General features: G+C 40.0%; 1 protein-coding gene across 2 annotated transcripts in view; it reads right to left on the bottom strand.

The window, feature by feature from the left end:
* The window catches only part of SAMSN1 (SAM domain, SH3 domain and nuclear localization signals 1), a 37897-nt gene extending 17114 nt beyond the window's left edge, over positions 1-20783 (bottom strand). The window contains exons 1-3 of one of the 2 annotated variants that reach the window (XM_077819926.1): positions 20654-20783; positions 1024-1095; positions 236-391 (exon numbers count right to left, since the gene is read on the bottom strand). In XM_077819926.1, coding sequence (XP_077676052.1) covers positions 236-391; positions 1024-1095; positions 20654-20710 — 285 coding nt within the window. In that variant the 5' untranslated portion in view covers positions 20711-20783. The remainder of the gene's footprint in view (positions 1-235; positions 392-1023; positions 1096-20653) is intronic. The other variant, XM_077819931.1, reaches the window with a different exon arrangement.
* Positions 20784-21055: the final 272 nt, after the last annotated feature.

Here is a 21055-nt window from a genome sequence, read left to right as displayed (position 1 = left end):
GTGTGAGAGAGAATATGCGTACACAGGGGAGGAAAGGCGGGGAGGGAAAGAATTGATATATAATTGAGGTAACTACTGTTTTAATTCAATATGTGTCACTAAGTTATATACACTTGAACTCTGGTACATCAATGCCAGTTCATAACATGCTACCTAAAAACAATGAAACAAACACACACAACATTTCTAATGTAATTGATCATACAAATCCAAAGATTTTTTGAACCACAGTTACCATGTCCTCAGAGAGTGCCTTGATGTACTTTTTACCCATCTTTTTCTTCATGGTTAGGGAAATGGCCCGCATCTTCTTTCCCAGACTTCCTCCATTACTTGCCATTTTATTTTGTTCCAGATCTCCAATGTCACTTACAGTCTCCACTTCACATATCTAATTGGAAATTTAAAAAAACCCAAAACAATTATTACTCATGAAAATAAAATCGATGTAATGGAATGAGAGACTGCAGAGAGATATTTTGGACTCAGGTAAGGTGCATGCAAGTTATTATTAGCAGTTCTTCTAGCTTTAGAACTGTCTGGGGAATTGTATGTACATCACAGGCTTGCACTTCACTTAAGTGCTCACAAATGGGAGATAGAAAATGCTGTACCAATTTATGCTTACCTTATTTATTGTCCCTGATCCAAATGAGAGTGGTGGGAATTTACCTAACACGCTTGAAGACAGAAAGCCATATCTCCAGGCTGCTATCATAAGGCCACTATTGTGGAAGCAGCCCTCTGAAGTGTAGGTTTTCCTGAGTTCTTGCTGCCCTTTCTTTTTTTTAAACAGAAATGACCCTGTCCTTTGCACTACCCAAATATTAAAGGCTTGATTGTGCAAACCTTACTCTTGTTGCTAAGCCCTCGGTCACACAAGTAGTTCCCATTGATTTCAACAGGAGCACGCATGTGAGCAAGTGTGCACCAATGCATGTTTTACACCACTGAACCCTAGTATATTCCACAACAGTCACAGGGAGAGGGAGTAACAGAAGTAGATTATTGCAACATACAAACCTCAACTGAATCATCTGGCTTTGATACTGAATGGTGCCTAAAACGGTCAAAGTTTCCAAAACTACTTGTGCGCTATAAGACAAAATAAACAAAAAAAATTGAGCCCATTGACAATATTCTTTTTCATTATTAAGACAAATACAAATACAATCTCTTATGTTAAAATTTCTTTGCCTATGAATGGAACATAATATGCTATTTTTAAGTAGAGACAGACACAGCCTACAGGGACAAAGTATGAGTGTATATCTGGAGACAAAGCAATCTGAATCAAAGACACTGTTAACAATGCATGGAATTAGGTTATGCATATGATTATAGGAGCTCACATACACCAGTTTCACATCCGTAGTTTACATTGACTTCAGTGAGTTATCGTCATTTACACTTGGGGTAAGGGAGATCCCAAGCAGGCCATTTACATTGAGTATTAAACAATGTAGGTGCTTTGGAGAATGCCAGTTCTATTACTGTAGCTGTTCAATTAACTTTATACAGTTTATCCTTCCTACTGGGAACCACAGCTGAAGACTGTTCAAGGCTCTTTAGTTTGGGCTAGATTCAGTTCCCACTGGAGTCAGTGGAAAGCTTCTCACTGACTTCACTGGGAATTGGATTGGCCCTTTAGAGAGAGTTCTGAATAAAGAACTTGAAGCTTATTTCTGTGCGGGAACATTATGAAACCAAGTGAAACAAACAGAGTAATCAGTAAGATCCACATTTTTCAAAAATAGCCTTTCAGTTAGGAGCCCAATTTTTAAACGCACATGGACTCACTTCCCTCCTGTGCCAGAGCTCTGCTCAGTACAGGGATGGGTTGATATCAGGGAGCTGTTGCAGCTCCCGAAGCCTGTATTGCTTGGCCATGGCATTGCAGCAGCCAAGGGGGCTGCGCTAATTTGTACCACTGGCACAAGTGTGAAGAACTGGCATGTCAAAAGCTTTGCTTTGCCTCCGCCACACTGGTATAACTCAGCTTACATGAAGTTAATGGGAAAATTCTCATTTACTTCAGAAGGAGCAGAATTTGAAAATACCATCCTTTTGAAAAGGACTTTGAAAATACTATCCTTATTTTCGTCATGCCACAGTGCTTGATTTATAAAATGGGGATAATGCTACCATGAGGATAAATTCATATGTTTGTGAAGTACTCGTATACTACGGTGGTGGGTGCCTTACAAGAACTAGACAGATGAACTAACCCTTGCTGCGTATGTCCGGATATCATGCCCATTTCTGTGTTATCTGAACACCACTCATGTCCTTTCATGAAGTGTTCTTAAAAGCAGGGGATTTGAAGCTCTTATGGCATTCAACTCTGTTGGAGTTGAGATCTGCGTAACAATTTAACCTTATGGTCATTTTCTGAGTGATGATACAGATCTGTACATTTTCTACCCATAATTACTGAGCTGCAGTTTACTTCTCTGTATTTGTATATTCTCTTTTTCTGGGTATAGTTAGCCCTCTAAGAGTCTCATCAGTAAAACTGTCATACTCCTGACTGTTGTACAGGGTGACAAGTTGACATTCAGCGTCAGCAACTGTGATCATAAGGATGGCGCTCATCAGAATTATACCAACTACCCTGTGTACACATATACCTCTCCTGGGTATTTCCATCTAGGAAAGACCCCATCTTATTCTGTCCCTGCTCATAAATCATGGGGTCACTATCCATTTTAGCTCCCTTCTCTCTCTCACATAGTCACTTTTAAACTGAAAATAGTTGACGAGGGGAGGGGAGAGCGGTAACAGTGGAAAACCATGGGAAAACAGAAGGTCTTAAAATCTCCATTTTTTTCTAAAGAAAAAAAAATATCAGGATCACCCTTTACACAATTCAGATTAAAAATTCCCTGATAGCCCAATCCTCTCTTCCCCAAACACATACACACTACTTCTTTTTGGAGTTGGTCAGAAAACAATCTGTGTTTTGGTGGAAATTTTCAAAAAAGATGTTTTTTTTCCTCACCAAAATATTGTTTCAGTGAAAAGTTTACAGCCAGAGTGACCCCTACCAGTAATGTGAGGTTGGTCTCTTACTGATCCTCGGTTTATAATAGGGTTCTAGTGCCCAGAAGGCATTCTGTGGCATATATTTGTTGAGTCTTCTATCCTGATATCATCTTGTTTTTTAGGTTATTTTTATTTATTTCATTTTGATTGTTCTGGAATTAGCTTGGTTTACAAAATTATTACATGAAATATATTTGAATATATTCATTCACTCAACTGCTGACTTTGTCATTTTAAAAAGGGTATTTATTTTTTATTTGTGGTGTATCTTAATTGCTTGTAATCCATCAGAAAATCTGTTGGAGAAAACTACTAAGAATTGGGTAAAGGACAGTTTAGTCTGTGAAGTTTAATTTTATTTAAAGCTCCCAGAAATAACTTCTATATTTACTAGATCAACAATATCCTGGCATATGACAAGGAGTTAGCTCAATAGTATGATATAAAACATAGCCCCAAGGATTATGGGTCTATTAGACAGGATTAACACCTTTCACTGACTTCTCAGCCTTGCCAAATATGCCCCTCAGCAGAGTGGGAGGGATGGAAAGAGGGAGGTTGGGATTCACAACAATATTGGGAAAATATAAAACATTCTCATGCAGTGATCTCTAAACATACAGTGACCTTTCTGTAGCATTCCATCATTTCAAGATGCCTACTAGGAACAACTGTATATTAAAGTGCTGATGTGCTTCAGATAGTCTAAAAAAGAACAGAGGAAAAGGGTTTATTGTTGCTCTTACTCATAAACAGCTTGAGCACAGGGAAATCAGTTAGTCTTTTTAGAGCCTTGAAACAACCTTATATCCTATCTGGACAGACGCCTTAGGCTATTGTGTAGTATACTTCAGTGTTACTTCAGAGCTATTAAATATTAATAAGGATTACAGGATGATTTCCACCATTCCAGATAATGGTCTTGTTGCACAGAAGAGCACTAAATAGGGCTGCTTCAGCAATTCTCCCATACTAACTTTTTCCATTAAGTAATCAATAGCTACCACTTTTTAAAATGTATTCAACCCCATTATACCGATAAAGAAAAGCAGATTTAGGAGCCCTGGGCTAGGAGGGGAACAGGCTATTACTTTTGGTATTGTCAGTCACCACATTAGTGTCAGGGAACACCTATTTTGTGAAGGCATAGTCATAATCTGTAGGCCTCATTTCCAGGTTAAGGGAAGCTCTTAAAGCAAATGCAAATCTACTAGATGAAAATATGTCATTGATTTTTGATACCAGTATCTTATAAAACTAAGTGATTTTGCTGGCTGGATTCACACAGGAGTTACTGATGGGTGCATTAAGCAAATGTGAATTTGCACAATGAAATCTAATGCAGGCATGTGAAAAAACACCCTTATTTTTCCACAGAAGGACTGATCAAATGGTCCTGTATCATTTATTTAGATTCACCAAGGAACATTGCTGACTTGCGTTCCATTTGCGCTCGAGTATCCAATAAACATAAAGCGAAAAGGAAAACATATCAAATTGTTTTTAATGACTCTTCCATCTTCCGCTGCTCCTTTCATTCCCAGAAATTTGGGATTCTTTAAATAATCCTTTTAAAGAGGTGAAAAGACATTTATTTTTATTTTAATCACATTTTTCCTTCCCTGCGAGCTATTCTTAAAATCTTCAATGAAGGTTAAAAGAAGGGCAAAGAATAGAAAACAAACCAAAATGATTGGCGTGCAAATGGAAAACAACAGACACTAAAATCTATGGGATACTGTGTCTTCCTATCATAAACTATATATTTCCTAATTAGAGTACAAAGCAGGTAGTTCTTATGACAAATTAGTCAGAGTCTTCTGTATCTCAAAAACTAGCCTATGTGCCACAAGTGGTGGTGGTTGCCTTGGTAAATAGTCATTATGGGTGAAATTCAAACCGGTCATAGCTCCAACGGACATTCACAGTTTCTTCCTGCTGAGTAGCAGCCCCGAGTATAGAATGCCAGCGCAATCTCTGTGCATCACCAAAGTTCCTTTCAATATAGTGTTTAAGTGGGAGTTAAGTGGTGCAGAGGCTTCATCCTGGCTCTCTGCACAGGGGTAAATGTCGCCCTGTTTGAAATTCCTCCACTCATTTTCAGCTCCAGTTTTCACTTGGCCCCTGTCTACAGTTTATACTGTATAGCTATAAATTGCTTAAGGTAACTGTTGCAGGTCTTTGACAGGCTGTTCGTACTTCAGATAATGGGGCCAGATTCTCAGCTGGTGGAAATCAGCATGATTAGTGATTTCAAGCAAACTACACTGATTTACATCAGCTGAGGATCTGGCCCAATATTTTCTCTCTTTTCTTTTTCTCTTCACCCCCCACTAAGGATTATTCCTTTGTAATGTGTTTCTAGATTGTCCCTGTTCTTTCCTCACTGCCGAGAAAGAAGCCACTTGAAGATCCAAAAGGATAGAATATGTCTGCTTGGTCAATGGAGATAAGTAGAGCTGGGCAAGGTTCACCTACATAGGTTGGGGCTGAATACATCCATTCCATGATACTTCTAGTCCCTCAGAAGAAGGGATCCAGTGTCAGTCACTATGGAGATGAAACAGAGAGCTAGAGATGACTATTAGCCCGCCCATCTTCATTCTTTAATAGATCACAGGAAATGTTTTTTTAACTGGCCTGAAAGCAAGATACCATATTTTAAGTTTAGGGCTGTTCTGTATGAAGACGTTTCTCACTTCTGTATAAAGTATAAGAATTTGAACATCTGATTCAGAAACCATCAGAAGTATAAAGAAGAGCTAAGAGAGGCAACATAAGGCCCACCATACTTCAGGGATTTGATCCATTTACACATGAATTACATATATAGAATATCTGATTATTAATATAACTTTCTAGTCCATTTAAAAAACAAAAGATGGTGAAATCTTGCACCCTGCCAGGCAAAGCAACAAAAATGACACAGCTTGTTCTTGCTAACTCAGATGGGGCAAGCTACTGAAATGGCATTTTAACTGGTTTAAAAATTACTCTATAAGACTCTGTCAGTATGCTCTCGTATTCAGAGATCACATGGGGGTGGCAGGCTGAGGGGAAGAAAGACAGAGGTTGTTCAACAAAGCTGTCATTGTGAAACATCAGGGCAAACACTAACTTTAATGATGGAAAAATCACTAGAAAATAAACAGCTGTATAAATTTGTGTGTTAATTATATTTAACACGTCTACAGCTCAGCAAACATCGCTCTTTAAAGCAAATGTTGAACAGCTGTTATATTAGCATGTCTATCTAACACCCACATAAACCTCTAGAGCCTTCACCAAAATGTTCAGTGAAACTTGTAGCACCTGGTAGCACTGTTGTCAGAGTTTCTATTAAAAACTTTGTTTTTCAGTTGTTTAGAGTCTATACTCAGACCTCAGTGGCTCAGGAGCCAAACTAGCGATCAACATTATTTAAAAGAGCCATAGTAGTGTACATTTATTGTTTCATTTACTATATATAAATATATATTCTCACAACAAAATGACTGATTGAGTATTCTACAACTGGTTAATAACATAGTAAAAGCATCCTGATTGGTTAATAACTTAGATGTGTTAATAATTAAACCACACAGTGTTTTAATATCATAGATCCAAAGAGCTGCAGGAGAGACATTAAAGCGCCACTTGTGGCTCCCAAGCCTCAGTCTGAGTATCACTGGTCTTTGACTTTGGTCCTGCAACTACTACATGCATGTGAACAACTCCATTCACTCAACAGGGATTCTTATGTTTCTAAAGTTAAGCAGGGGCATAAGAGCTTGCAGGATTGGGGTCCATCTTCCTACAGGCTAATGCCAAGCACATGGGAAAGACTAAACTAATAGCAAATTTCACCTTGCAAAAAATGTTTTAAACAAGTTATAACAGATCTGTGAGGCCAGAAAACACTCATTGTTGTAGCAACATTATCTCAGAAGTAGCACGGCTACAGGCAGATTTTGAAAAGTACATAGCACCACACAGCTCCCATCCAGAAAAACAGGCGCTTATATCTGCTGAGCACACCTGGCAGTCTGGCTGAGACTGTACATGCAGTGCACCCCCATGTATTTGCAATAATTATGGAATTCTGACAATTCTTTCTCCGCTGTTTCATTAAAAAACTATTCTGAATAGCACACAAAAACACAAAAAGGAAAATGTCATTAAAGGAAGGTTAAGGATGTGTGACCAACTCACAGGAGCTATGAAACTGACAGCTCAGGACTTGCCATGATGGGCACATCTACCTCACCATTACCCTTTTCGCCCTTCATTTAGACATGTGCAAAAAACATCCAGGGACAGGTCCTGAACCCCTTCCTCTGCAAAATTGTCTCCTGAAGTCAAGGAACATGTTGCCTGAGTAAAGACTGGTTAAACACTTGGTAAGAACTTCAGATTTCGGCTCAGATCCTTGAAGGTATTGGTGCCTAAGTTCCCAGATCCTCAAAGGTTATTTAGGTATCTAATTCCCATTGGGAATTAGAAGCCACTGGGGAGTTAGGCACCTAAATACCTTTGAGGATCTGGGTTTTGGTCCCTAATCCTTAAATATGAACTTCCTTCTTTCCTGTGAGTTCCTCCCCCCCCCCTCCCCTCCCGATCCAGAGCAATTCAAATATCCTCACATATTAAAAGAACCAGCTTGTTGGGTTTTCAAACCCTCCCTAAACTTATTTAGTGGGATAAATATAAATAAATATAGTCTCTAGTGGGATTGTTTTATGTAAAACATAAAAAATGTTTTATGTAAAACATATCTAGGCCCTGGTCCTACAATGCAACTTCTCATGTTAGTAAAATTACACACACGCTTAAGTGTTTTTAGGATTGAGCCCTTTGAGACTAGAGGCATTAAATACCTATATATCTCTACACAACAGGAAGAGGTGAGTAAAACTGTGCCTCAGAATGATACTACATATGTGACATCATTTCTTGATGCTTTCAAGAGTGGTGGAGGGCCAGAGCAACTTATTCCCCCCACTTTGCATGCTACCCCTAATTACCTCCTTGCACACTTTATACATCACTCATGCACAGGACAAATTGGCTTGATCCTTCTCCCAACGCAGCCAGTAGCAAAACTCCATTGACTTTACTGAGAACACAATCAGGCTTTTACATCCCTTATTATCAAAACATAGTTTAATGGTGAAGGAAGCTGCAAGAAAAAAATTCCGTCCGCTAAAGCTTCCAGTGGGGATTGGTATTAAATAGTAACCCCAAGTCATCGCTGTCAGAGGCGACTGTCCTCCAAGCTTGCTCAGTTTTAGAAGAGTGAAGAAACTTTTAAAACCAATCAGCTAGGTTTTACTGCAGCAATATCCTTGACCACAAGTAATGACCAATAAGCTAATTCTAAGGAAGTTAAAAAAAAGAAGAGTTTTTATTACTTTTAAATGAGTGTTTGAAGCATCATTTTGGTTCACCTGATTAATGTTCACAGCAAACTCAGCCACTGGAGTTGTAATGTTTCTGCAAGCTTCCCTACAGCAAAGCTTAGCTATTAATTCAGTGGCATATGTCAGCTCAGCAGAGCAAGGTCACTCTTCTCCTTCAAGGGGAACCTTTTTAGAAATAATAAAACTGACAGAAAGTTCTTTTTTGCATGCTTTATGTCACCTGAGGTTGAGTGCTGCAGTTAATATCATAGAGCTTATAAACATTCCCATCTCAGACAGCCTCTAACTCCACCAGAATTCTTGAACCTAAACTTTTTTTTTAAAGTAAGAGAGTGACAGTTTTACGTGGGGCAAATATACAATACGTGATCCTAAATGAGTAAAGAATGAGCAAAGAATGAGTAAATCTTTTCTTAGGATCTTTGGAGGAGACATTTTGGAAGCCACTAGCACTGTGCTGATGTTGCAGTTTGTGCTGATGTTGCAGACTGGTGCTTGGAAAAAAAAAATCTAGGATTAAGGGCTTTGTCTATTTGAATCCAGGGATCTTTCAACCTTTGGGGACAAGGTGGGGAAATTTATTTCAGATATTATTGGATCTCTGTTTCTAGTTCACTGCTGGCTGTTAAAGCAGATTGTAAATCTGTAAAGGTACTTAATGTATAGGAGAATACCAAGTTAATTGATTTGTTGATAGTATGTTTTGAAACTTATGCATTAATGGAAACTTGTTAGTAGTCTGTTATGATAAATAACTGTAATTAGAACCTGTTTATTGAGACACAAAAAGTAACTGTTAAGCATAATCAAACAAAAGACTTTAGTCACGGCTAATGAAGGGCCCGATCCTGCAGAAAACATTACACAATCAGACCCCAGGGCTTGGATGGAGCTCCTTTAAAGATCAGAGCCTAAAACAACTGAAGGATAAGATATATTGAAATATATCCAACCAACAAATTTGTTCTTTGATTATATCCACTCAAACTTACTGAGTACAATTTTATTAATAAATCTTTAGCAACAGTAGCTGAAACCACTTTTATGGGTTTGAGGGCAGGATTTGAACCAATATTTATTATCAGTCACTGTTAATGTTAGAGTTATCGCAAATCTATATGGCAATCAATTTTCATTATTTTACCTATGAAAATGATGAAACAAACCAAAAAAAGAAAAAAGAAAAAAAAAGACTACACTTTGTTACTGAAGGCTAATATTTGACTACTGTACAGTGAAGACCAGATTATGTTTCATTGTAATGGCACAGGGTTCAGTGATACACTAATTGTATGTGGTACTTGTATGCACGTGGTCACAGGCTTTGGACTTTGAAAACTGATCGTTGGGAACTGGAGTTCATAGAGTACATGTTAGGCTTTGGATCATTAAGTAGGCTCAGAAAGAACATCCAGCTAATAGCATCCTAGTCATTTAGCACTGCCTAGGAACATTTCTTGGCATGAAAGATGCAATAGGTTTGATTCTGGGCAGCTTGTAATAGACTAAGTACTACAGCTGCAGTCTCACGAGGAAGTCTAGTCTAATTGAATTCGTTACACCATCCTGATTCTCTCCAGTAGTTTTTACACCAGAACTGCGCAGATACACACAGGAGCTCTTTTGGGCAATGGGTGGAGCCAAAGATATGAGTCTAGTAACTGTACACACTCCTGTTCAGTCTCTCACCTCCGCTGCAGCCACTCACAGGGGTCTTGTAAGCCTTGAACTGACGATCCTGTCACTGCTGCTCAGGGAATTTGGTGTGTAACATGAGGGCAGAAAGGATCTTATTTGTCTGTTTGTGAAAATGAGCAGAGCAGCTACAAAAGCACTTGCTGGGCAATCTGCAGAGAACCAATGCCCCTCTGAGAAATCTCTCACACGGCACAGACACTGCGAAGTTCCCGAAAGCATGTGTTAGTGCAGCGCTCAGGTATTCGCCTGGCAAGACCCTTGCACACTCTTGCCACGCACTAGCTGGGTGTGGGGGGACACTGATTTACTAACCAATAATTTGCTCAGCTGCATTGTCTCTTTTTCTCCTCATTCACATCTGCTGTCTGCACAAGTCTTATGTGACTTTTGTATGCTGCATCCATGGTCTTCCAATATTGCACACAGGCAAACAGGTAAACAGGCCATTGTCTGTGCGACAGGCAATAATCTTGTACAAAAGAAGTAATTACAGAGATGAGAGCTTGAAGAAGAGCATGTCTCATTAGGGGATGTCAGCAAAGTCCAGCTTTGCACTTGTGATTAGAGCCCCCCTTATGGTTGCAATAGTTAGCCACTTTCACCAGCTTTACCCAGGCTCTGAATCACTCAGTTCAGTATAGATTTTTGTTAACTGTTTCTCCTTTTGGCTCTCAGCTACACCCCTTTCTACCTTACACATCATCTCTCAGAGCCAGCGAGCAACACTCTTTTGCATAATGAAACAGCTCAGCAGCGGAGAGTGGATGCAATTCAGGAGTGATAAAGCTTAACACCCACTTTCCACAGGTGCAGCTGGCTACATATGGTGCAAAGCAGCAGGAAGTTGACCCAGCAAGTTCCTTCAGCTCTCTCAACCATCCTGTCATCTCAGCTTCACACATTTACTTTTTTTGTTGCTAAGTGAAGTTGATTTCTTCATCTCACTACCCAGGATAACTGTCTGTGATAATCTCTGTCTCAAACATAATGAAAAGGGAACAGTCTCGTTTGTAGTTTTCCCTTCATTTAACAATGACCATTCTGTCGGGTGGCACTCCTACAATAATCTTTCAGGCTCAGGAAAGCAAAAGAAATCCTCAAAGAAAAAAATCCAACATAGAATTCCATATTCTGGGATCATCTCACTCTACCATTCAGTATTCCAAAGCATAAATCCTGGAACACCTTTTAAATGAGATCAGCAAGACCCAATAGAGGGAATTGCTGCTTCCTGCAGCACCAGATAGGTACCAGGCCATCCAGTCATCTCATGAAGCTGTAAGTGAGACCAGTGCGGGACGGGAGAGTGGGACTGCCTTGTTATTCTCATGAAGATGAGAATGCGACTCAGGCATGATTGGAAAGAAAAGGCGGTGGGTTGCTTGGCTTCTCCATAAAGGTGACGTGATGCTGTATGGCATCAGGAGGTCCCTCCATATTTCTTCTTCAGCGTAGAGTGAGGGCTGGGCTGGCTGTGCCATGTTGGGTGTGACACTCCGCCCAGCAGTGGAGATTCACTGCTAGAGGAGAGGAGTGGGCTCTGACTCAACACCCCACCCTAAGGAGCTGTTCTACATATTAGGAGTGGTGTTTAGTCAGAGAATGGTAACTGATCTTTTTAAAAAAATATTTCATTTCAATTCAAATGAGAATGATGTGTGAAGGCCAGAGGCCAGCCCTTCTTATCGTCAAATTATATTGTATTCAACCACCCTTTCCTCTTTCTCCCCATCCATGGAACAAACCAAGGAAATATGCAGAGATAACAAAAGCTACAGAATTGGCAGGATGGGGTATATTATGTATAATAATATAAGCATCTAGAGCAGCAGCATTGGTGACAGCAGAAACTTTAAATCTCCAGCATTTTTGCTAGACTCTGAACTTTAGTGATCAATCTTAGGAGGAGGAAGACTCATAATAATCCTTCTAGAAGGGAAGAAGAGATGAAGAAAGAGAAAAGGTAAATGAAATGGGAAATATTCCAGGTTGCCCCTCTGAGAGACAATCTGGCATCTGGTGATAAACCTTCCACCTCTTATAACACCCCCCCACCCCCCCCCCCGCCATGTATTTCTATAGCCTTCACTCATTTTTGTACTACCAATTGTTCAGAGACTTTTTGCTGTGTTGTTGACACAACCTTGAGAATGTACATCAGCTCATCTATGTCTTGGTCCACAGCAAAAATGCTGATGTTGCCAGTTTGATAAAAACAAAAATACTGCTATTAGTAGCCAAAGCAGCCCCACTGTCCTTTCCTCCTCTTCTTCGCTCCACTTTCAGAAAACACAGTTAAGGAGATGATGTGAGGACAGAGCGACCAGAACCATTCAACTTGCTACCACTGGTTTCACCTGTCATTCCAGTCCAAACAATCTGTCACAGTCCCAGGAGTGGGTTTCATACCACTTGAGTCAATTATATAGGAGGATTAACACTATTAGTCACATGGAGACTCTCCCCCTAGTCCGTGGGGATTCAGAGCCCAAAATGAAGTATCTTAATTAACTCACTTCTAGCTAGCAAATGCAAACGAAAAACATCTTGTGTGCTAGCAAGCTCTGCACAGCAGAATATGAGTTACACTACTTATCGCACACTAGTTTCTCTTCTGGACTTGAAGAGGGCAGATCCAATGCAGAGAGACAATGCACAGTATAGTCATGAAACATTTTTATCAGCTCATGATGACAAATCAGTATGTACAATAATGGATGGTGTCTTTGGCTAATTCATTCATACCATTCCATGCTTGCTTAAACTTGGCCATCAATTACTTCAGGTCTGATAACTGAACTATGAATATTCTGACACAGATTACTGGCAGAGTGCTGTCATATACAAAAAACTGTAAGCCACAACTGCTTCCCCAAAACAGACAATCCTTTTTCAAGTAATTACTTTACAGGAATCAGACACCTTATTCACATTTGGTTCAGAGGCATCTGGTGTTACCTGAAAATACAGTATTGCAATTAGTCAAATGCTCTATACAATTAATGAAAGAAAAACAGATATTGGGGCAGATCTTTAGCTGGTGTACATCCATTGACTTCAGTAAAGCAAGCTCTTTTACATCAGCTGAGTATCTGCCCCCCTGTGCTTATGAGTGTGTGCACATGTGTATGTCTGATGGAGAACCCAGTTTTCAAATATGGCCCTTTTAGAGCATCCAGGCATGTGACATGAACATTCAACACACCTAAATTCTGACTGGAGCATCCATATGGGGATGTTGGATATACTGGGGCCTTATTATCTCATCATAGGATCAGAGTCTTACCCTTTGGGGAGAGAGTAGCACCTCAGGGTTTCAAAGCCCATCTTGCTCCTGGACAAACATCACGGAAAACAACTTGCTAAATATTCCTCTGATGAAAGGCAAAAAAAAAAAGCTCTCTTGGCAGTGAAAAAATGGTACTTATACCAATAACTGACAAAAATTAGAGATAAAAGTAGTAGGGTTTTGGCTGTGGAGCCTTCCATGCAAGCAAGAAAAAAAATCACCAATGGTTCCCTCTAAGCTTGTTCTAGGTTTTATAAAGCCTGAGAGAAATAGGAAATATCCCTCTGAAATGTCACCTGCAATCTTTTGTAGGCACACTTATACGTTTCATTATTTCTAACATACTTTTTACATGAGCCTCTTTTGATAAGGCCTACAGGTATTTCCACTATAAACCAAATCTTTAAAATTACATCCCAGATATCCTCAATTTCTGGTTACTTTACAGAGTTCAAATGTATTTTGACAAAGTCTTTCCACAAGAGGGAACACAGGAAAGACCTTTAATGGCAGAACTGTGTGTCCCTTTTGCCTACAAGCATAAATTTGCATAGCAGGTACTGTGGCAAAAACAGCTTATCATCAGTTCATCACCTCTCATCACTGTTAGAATGAAATGCAAATTAAAACGAACACCACTTCAGTCATGGTTGTGAAAATTGGCATCCGTGACATGAGCAGGGGCTCATTTATGCACTCGAAATTTTGGAAAAAAACATATAAAAACTTGCTATTTCCACAACCATATCAGGCTATATCTTTGAACCAACATTAAAAAGCTGAGCTTCGACTACTCAAGGATAAACCCTAGTTAATATTCATTAACTCTGAACAATCTCTACACTGCAGACCTTAGTCTACAGATTCAATAGCTCAGACATAGGTGAGAGGTTTTTCGCAGGAGTAGGTGGGTGAGATTCTGTGGCCTGCGTTGTGCAGGAGGTCAGACTAGATGATCATAATGGTTCCTTCTGACCTTAGTATCTATGAATCTATGAAGTTCTAATTATGACTTGAATTATTCTGGGTGCTAAGACTTATTGCACCTTTATTTTGGGTTTTCTTTTCTCTCATCAGTATTCCCCTTACAGAGTGCTGCTCAAATCCCCATAGGAGAAAAAGCAGCACCTGGAAGCTTGCTTAACATCTGCCCACACTACAGGCATGATCCTGCAAACACTTATGCAAATAAATATTTCAGCTTCTATGGGACTAGTCATGTGAGTAATGAGTCCACTCCTGTGGGCAAATTTATTTATGTAAGTGTTTGCAGCATCACTCTCTACATCAAGAACACATATAAAGGATGAAATCCTGATCCCATTGAAATATCTGGCATTGACTACACTTGGGCCAGAATTTCAACAAAATGTATAAGAAGGAAACTATTGGCATGATATAGTGCTAGAGTACAATAGCTTTACGGTGAAATATTTTAGCTCACATCAGATTGGCCATGTTATTTCATATGTACCTTTTGAGCTCTGAAAATTAATAATATCGGTGTTTCCTGCAAAGAAGCTCACAGAGGGACTTTATTAAGCAGTTTGAACAAATGTTGAGATAAACAGGGAAACTATACTCTTCATGATTCTGTATGGTCTCACACCTTGTATAGGTGGAGGTTCATGCACCATGGAGGTGAAGCATATTTGAAAACAGAATGAAACAACAAAATGTCTTCTAGCTTTAACATAAAGCTAGAGCAGCTGTAATCCTAAATAAATATATAAGACAAAACTTGTTTCCGCCAAGTCCAAAGGAAAGGGTATAAGGTAAGGCTTGCTTCAGATTGGAATGGAAGCAAGAGGAATCCCTTCATTCTCTACCTAACTGTATAAATTTCAGAAGCAGAAACAAGAGATGGACTAGTTATGATCTACAGTTCTGTGCACTTTATAAGCTATGTTACAGTACAGAATACACACTATCTTCCCCTTGTGCTGTCATGTACACCTGGGCAAAGCAAGTACAGAGTGGATGTAAAAGACTGCCTAATAACACTGCTAGCATTTTATGCTCATGTTGCACAAGTATATGAGACTGCACAAGGTGCATGGCATTGGAATGTGAGGTCCTGAAGAAGCATTCTGATGAAATTATCCTTCCTTCCCCTGCACCAGGATAGCAAACACAGCTGAAGTCTGACCAGTTGCATGTGAATAGCCCCTTTTCAAGGTTTGGCAGAGAGTGGGTCTGTGGGTGGGGAGGGGTGGGAATCAAAATTATTATTCTAAATGACTGAAAAATCACTTCAGAGCACAGACAGTTGGTGCCTACTAAGATTATAGCAGAGTTTAAAGGAAGTGATCAAAAGCCCACTGAGGTCAGTGGAAAGACTCCTGTTGACTTCAGGGTCCAGGCTCTAAACAAAGCCCTTTGTGATACCACGCACTTTCTCCCTGTCCAGGGACAGGCAGAGGGGTTGCTGGTGGGAGAGTTTATGTAAACCTGTAACTGTGTCACTGAAACACATTCTGTAAAGAGCATCCACTCACCTCCTCACTAGCTGCCCTAAAATTAATCTCTTTTGTGGCAGTAGCTGAAACTTGTGTGGAGAGGAGACAGAGCTGTCTCTACAACTAGCCCATGAAGTTTACTCGCAGAGAGATCAGTTTGACCACAGAGCTCAAAGCTTTCAAAGCTAAATGCAAACCACCATTTTTCTTTGCCTTAACCTGCCCACAATGTGACATTTTAGAACAACAGCAACACAAAATAAACAAAGTCCAGTCCCCACTGACTAGAAGGGGGTGGGGAGTAAGAGAAATATGTCTTGATAGATGCACTTCTAATTATGGACTCAGATACCATAGTGATAGGAAGCCATGTAAGAACTTAGACAGAAAGAAATTAGATATGTATGGGCATGAAAAAAATATAATGAACCTCACAAACTGTAGGGTCCTTCCACATTCTGTTCTGTATTCTGCAATATTCTGAAATTTTCTAAGCTTTCAGTTTTTAAAGAAGAAAATATCAAGTTTCTGGGCCAGGTCCTCAGCTGATGTATAATGGTGTAGCTCCAGGGAAGTAAATGCAGCTATACTGATATGCATTAGCTATACTGATATTAATGCAGCTATATTGATATGCATCAGCTATACTGATATACATTAGCTGTGGATCTGGCCCTTCCTCTGGTCTATTCGATTGCCCTGCTAAGCAGACTTGCAGAAAACTGTCACAGAATGCAGAAGAGGGAGAAGAAGTTTTTCTTAAACTTTCAAAGAAAACATTTAGCTTTGAGACCAGATATGAGAAGTTTTGGCTCAAAACATTACTGTTCATTCACATTACATAGAATATATAGACTGGGTGTATTATGTACACACACACACACACACACAGTGCTTGCTATTCATAGAATCATAGAATATCAGGGTTGGAAGGGACCTCAGGAGGTCATCTACTCCAACCCCCTGCTCAAAGCAGGACCAATCCCCAATTTTTGCCCCAGATCCCAAATGGCCCCCTCAAGGATTGAACTCACAACCCTGGGTTTAGCAGGCCAATGCTCAAACCACTGGCCTATGACTGTAGGAAGGTAATTAAAGTTGCTTCAGTACTACAGGCACCCCCTCTATACAACCCAGAGAACAGCAACCCTAATTGCTATCAAATAGGAAATATCACCATTTTCATAGTGAACACTTATCCACACACACACCCTGATAGGTTTCAGAGTAGCAGCCGTGTTAGTCTGTATTCGCAAAAAGAAAAGGAGTACTTGTGGCACCTTGGAGACTAACCAATTTATTTGAGCATAAGCTTTCGTGAGCTACAGCTCACTTCATCAGATGCATACTGTGGAAAGTGTAGAAGATCTTTTTATATACACACAAAGCATGAAAAAATACCTCCCCCCACCCCACTCTCCTGCTGGTAATAGCTTATCTAAAGTGATCACTCTCCTTACAATGTGTATGATAATCAAGGTGGGCCATTTCCAGCACAAATCCAGGGTTTACAAGAATGTCTGGGGGGGAGGGGGGTAGGAAAAAACAAGGGGAAATAGGTTACCTTGCATAATGACTTAGCCACTCCCAGTCTCTATTCAAGCCTAAGTTAATTGTATCCAATTTGCAAATGAATTCCAATTCAACAGTTTCTCGCTGGAGTCTGGATTTGAAGTTTTTTTGTTGTAATATAGCAACTTTCACGTCTGTAATCGCGTGACCAGAGAGATTGAAGTGTTCTCTGACTGGTTTATGAATGTTATAATTCTTGACATCTGATTTGTGTCCATTTATTCTTTTACGTAGAGACTGTCCAGTTTGACCAATGTACATGGCAGAGGGGCATTGCTGGCACATGATGATGGCATATATCACATTGGTGGATGTGTAGGTGAACGAGCCTCTGATAGTGTGGCTGATGTTATTAGGCCCTGTGATGGCGTCCCCTGAATAGATATGTGGGCACAGTTGGCAACGGGCTTTGTTGCAAGGATAGGTTCCTGGATTAGTGGTTCTGTTGTGTGGTATGTGGTTGCTGGTGAGTATTTGCTTCAGGTTGGGGGGGCTGTCTGTAGGCAAGGACTGGCCTGTCTCCCAAGATTTGTGAGAGTGTTGGGTCATCCTTCAGGATAGGTTGTAGATCCTTAATAATGCGTTGGAGGGGTTTTAGTTGGGGGCTGAAGGTGATGGCTAGTGGTGTTCTGTTATTTTCTTTGTTAGGCCTGTCCTGTAGTAGGTGACTTCTGGGAACTCTTCTGGCTCTATCAATCTGTTTCTGATGTACATCTCACTACAAGTTGGGGGCCAGCTGCCAGAGTCTCTATGGAGCACTTGCTTGGCCAACCACCTCTATTAGCCAAGTGCAGGAGCAGCTGACTGTTTAGAAAAGGCTTTCCAACCCCATCCTCACATGATTTCCCTTCAACAATCTCAGTCTATACCATATATTAGACATTATTCATGGACCCCACATGCATGATACATTTGTATTAAAATAAAGATTTGAAAAGGGAATTGTAATGGAAATTTTGTAAATTAATGTGCAAAAGTAAATGATGACAAAAGTGACTGGCTGTAATGTGCATAAACAGATAGAGACTGCTGACTGGGTAAAGCATGGTAACCAGGAAGCTATCCAGGGAAATCGGTTATGAAATTTTGTAGATTTTGTCATAAGCCATTGCTCTGCGTGCTGTACATTTCCCAACTGCTCACTGAATAAATTAGGTAACTTTCTTGCTTAGAGTTACAAAATGCACTATGACAAACAATGGTTTAGAGTTAGTATGTTCTTTTTCCATTCTTAATACTATGATCCTCAGATGCTCAGAAAAATGCTCCCATTGAGAGACATTCACACAACGGGGCCTAATTCTTCTCTGCCTTGCAGCTGGTGTAATCAGAGTCCAAAGTGAGTGTGAGATGGGTGAAATGCATCCAGAACAGAGTGCCAATGTGATGAGAAAAGGATACAGACTGATTTACCCAGAACAAGCAAGCTGTTTTCAGGCTGAAGTTCTAGAACTACATACTATCACAGACAAAGTGATACATACGAACAGTACAATTATACTAGGTATTACCGAGCTTCTGGTATAAATGAGAATATAAAATTCATTTGATTTGGAGAATAAAATGAAATTAAAGGTATGGGCTCTTCATTCTCATTAAAGCTCCAATGAAATCAATGGGACTATTTGTTCAGAAAGTTACCATTCCACAGGAGTAAAAGGTGTCATGTTTGGCCCTTAATGAATATCTCTGAGAAGAAAACCAAAACCATCCACAAATGAGAAGGAACTGATTCTCTTATGCTCATTTTTTATTTTTAGTCATGTGCCATTTATTTAAAACTAGCTGTTCATTATTTTAATTCACTGCCTATAAAATGCATCACAATAATTTAACAGCATAAAATATATAACTATAGAAACAAAATGTGAATCAAGAAGGGCTTGATCCAGAGCTCACTGAAATCCATGGAAAGACTCTCCTTTACCTCAATGGTCCCTAAATCAGACCACAGAACCGGGGGTGTCTCACAGAAAGGCCAACAGTGATTAAAACAGAAAATGCTTCTGATGAGCAAGTGTCTTCAGTGATCTTTTAGGACTGAGAGTTACAAGCTGAGGCATATTCCCATGCCATGGGGAGTTAGTTCTACATGTTAGTGGGCATCCTGCTGAGACCAGTGAGATGTTGGCCGGGGCTTGCAGTAGGGTGACCAGGTGTACTGATTTTATAGGGATAGTCCTGATATTTGGGGCTTTGTCCTTATATAGGCACCTATTACCCCCCACCTCAGCCTGATTTTTCACACTTGCTGTCTGGCCACCCTGGCTCACAGGGGCCCTTTGCTAAAATTTTGACACCACCAAATTGAAGTAAAGGGTAGATATTTCAGATTTTGTCTCATGTTTCATATCTGCCAGTGATTCCTGAGCCCATGGGGTAAGTTAAGTATTTCTGAAGATATTTTATTTTTTACTTTGGGAAGGGCCAGGGTGCACCCAATGGCAGGAATTGAAGCTCAATTCCTAGCTCAGGACATTCCCATACATCCTACAAGTGCCTTTACTCTCCCTCCTCCAACTTCAGACTGCAGAAGTTGAACAATGTCACCTACTATCATTGACTTAGCATATTTTTTCAGGCTGAAAGTATAAACATTTCCAGCAAAGTGCAGCTGACTAAAAGATTGTTTGCCAAGGGCTGTCTCCTTCTTTAGTATTCTGAAACAGCAATTGTGTTTAAATGGGAAAAAAATAACACACCTGCTAATCCGTCACCCCTCCTCACCGTTGGCACACATTTTCCTGCTAGATCATTGGTTTATCACAGGTTGAAGAGGGGACTATTGTCAAAATAGCAGCAACACCTCAGCAGGCAAACACCACTAGGCAAACACTAGCAGGAATCTTCTGAGCAGACATCTCCACATTTTTCTCTGTCCCTTTACGGTGTGAATGGCTGTTCTGTACTGAAGATTCCGTAAACTGAAGCCACTAAACTGAATGTATACAAACTGAGCCAGGAGACTACAGTAATGAAGCACAGGTCTGTGTATTAGAAGCTCCTGAGGCACGATCATGTGTTATTTAATTTCAGATTTTCCTGTTCAACCTTTTCATAGATGCTACAAAGCCTGTACCATTGCACATGGTATTTTTAAATGAGTGACTGATGCTCAACCCTTTCAAGCATCAAAAGTACCCTCTCTGCAAACTGTTAAGTATCTCTTTTATTATATAACAGTCTCTTACCTTTGGTTTTTGACATTTCTCCTTATCCGACACATTGGAAGTTTTTCTCTTCAACATTTTAAAATTCAGATTTATCCAGATTAGGAGCAGTTGTCTGACTTTACCCAAACTAAATGCAATAGTGCAGGATATACAGAATGCACATCAGATGAATGGTACTTCCTTATTCTAGTCAGGATGTGACTTCACTCCTTTTTAGACTTGTGGGGAGAGGGAGGGGGGAAGGAGTAATGGGGACGGGGGAGAGACACCAACCATCAAGGCAGCACCAGCCAAAGGAATAAACACAGGCCTGGGAACCAAGAACTCCTGAGTTCTCTTCCAACCACTATCACAATTAGGTTTTCATAATAATGAAGAGAGCCTGCCTCTCCCAGTCTTCCCACCCAGCCTTGTGGCATT

This window comes from Eretmochelys imbricata, chromosome 1, assembly GCF_965152235.1.
Source record: "Eretmochelys imbricata isolate rEreImb1 chromosome 1, rEreImb1.hap1, whole genome shotgun sequence".
NCBI lineage: Eukaryota > Metazoa > Chordata > Testudines > Cheloniidae > Eretmochelys > Eretmochelys imbricata.
Note: the sequence above shows the minus strand (reverse complement) of the source record. Positions and strands in the feature narration are given on the sequence as shown.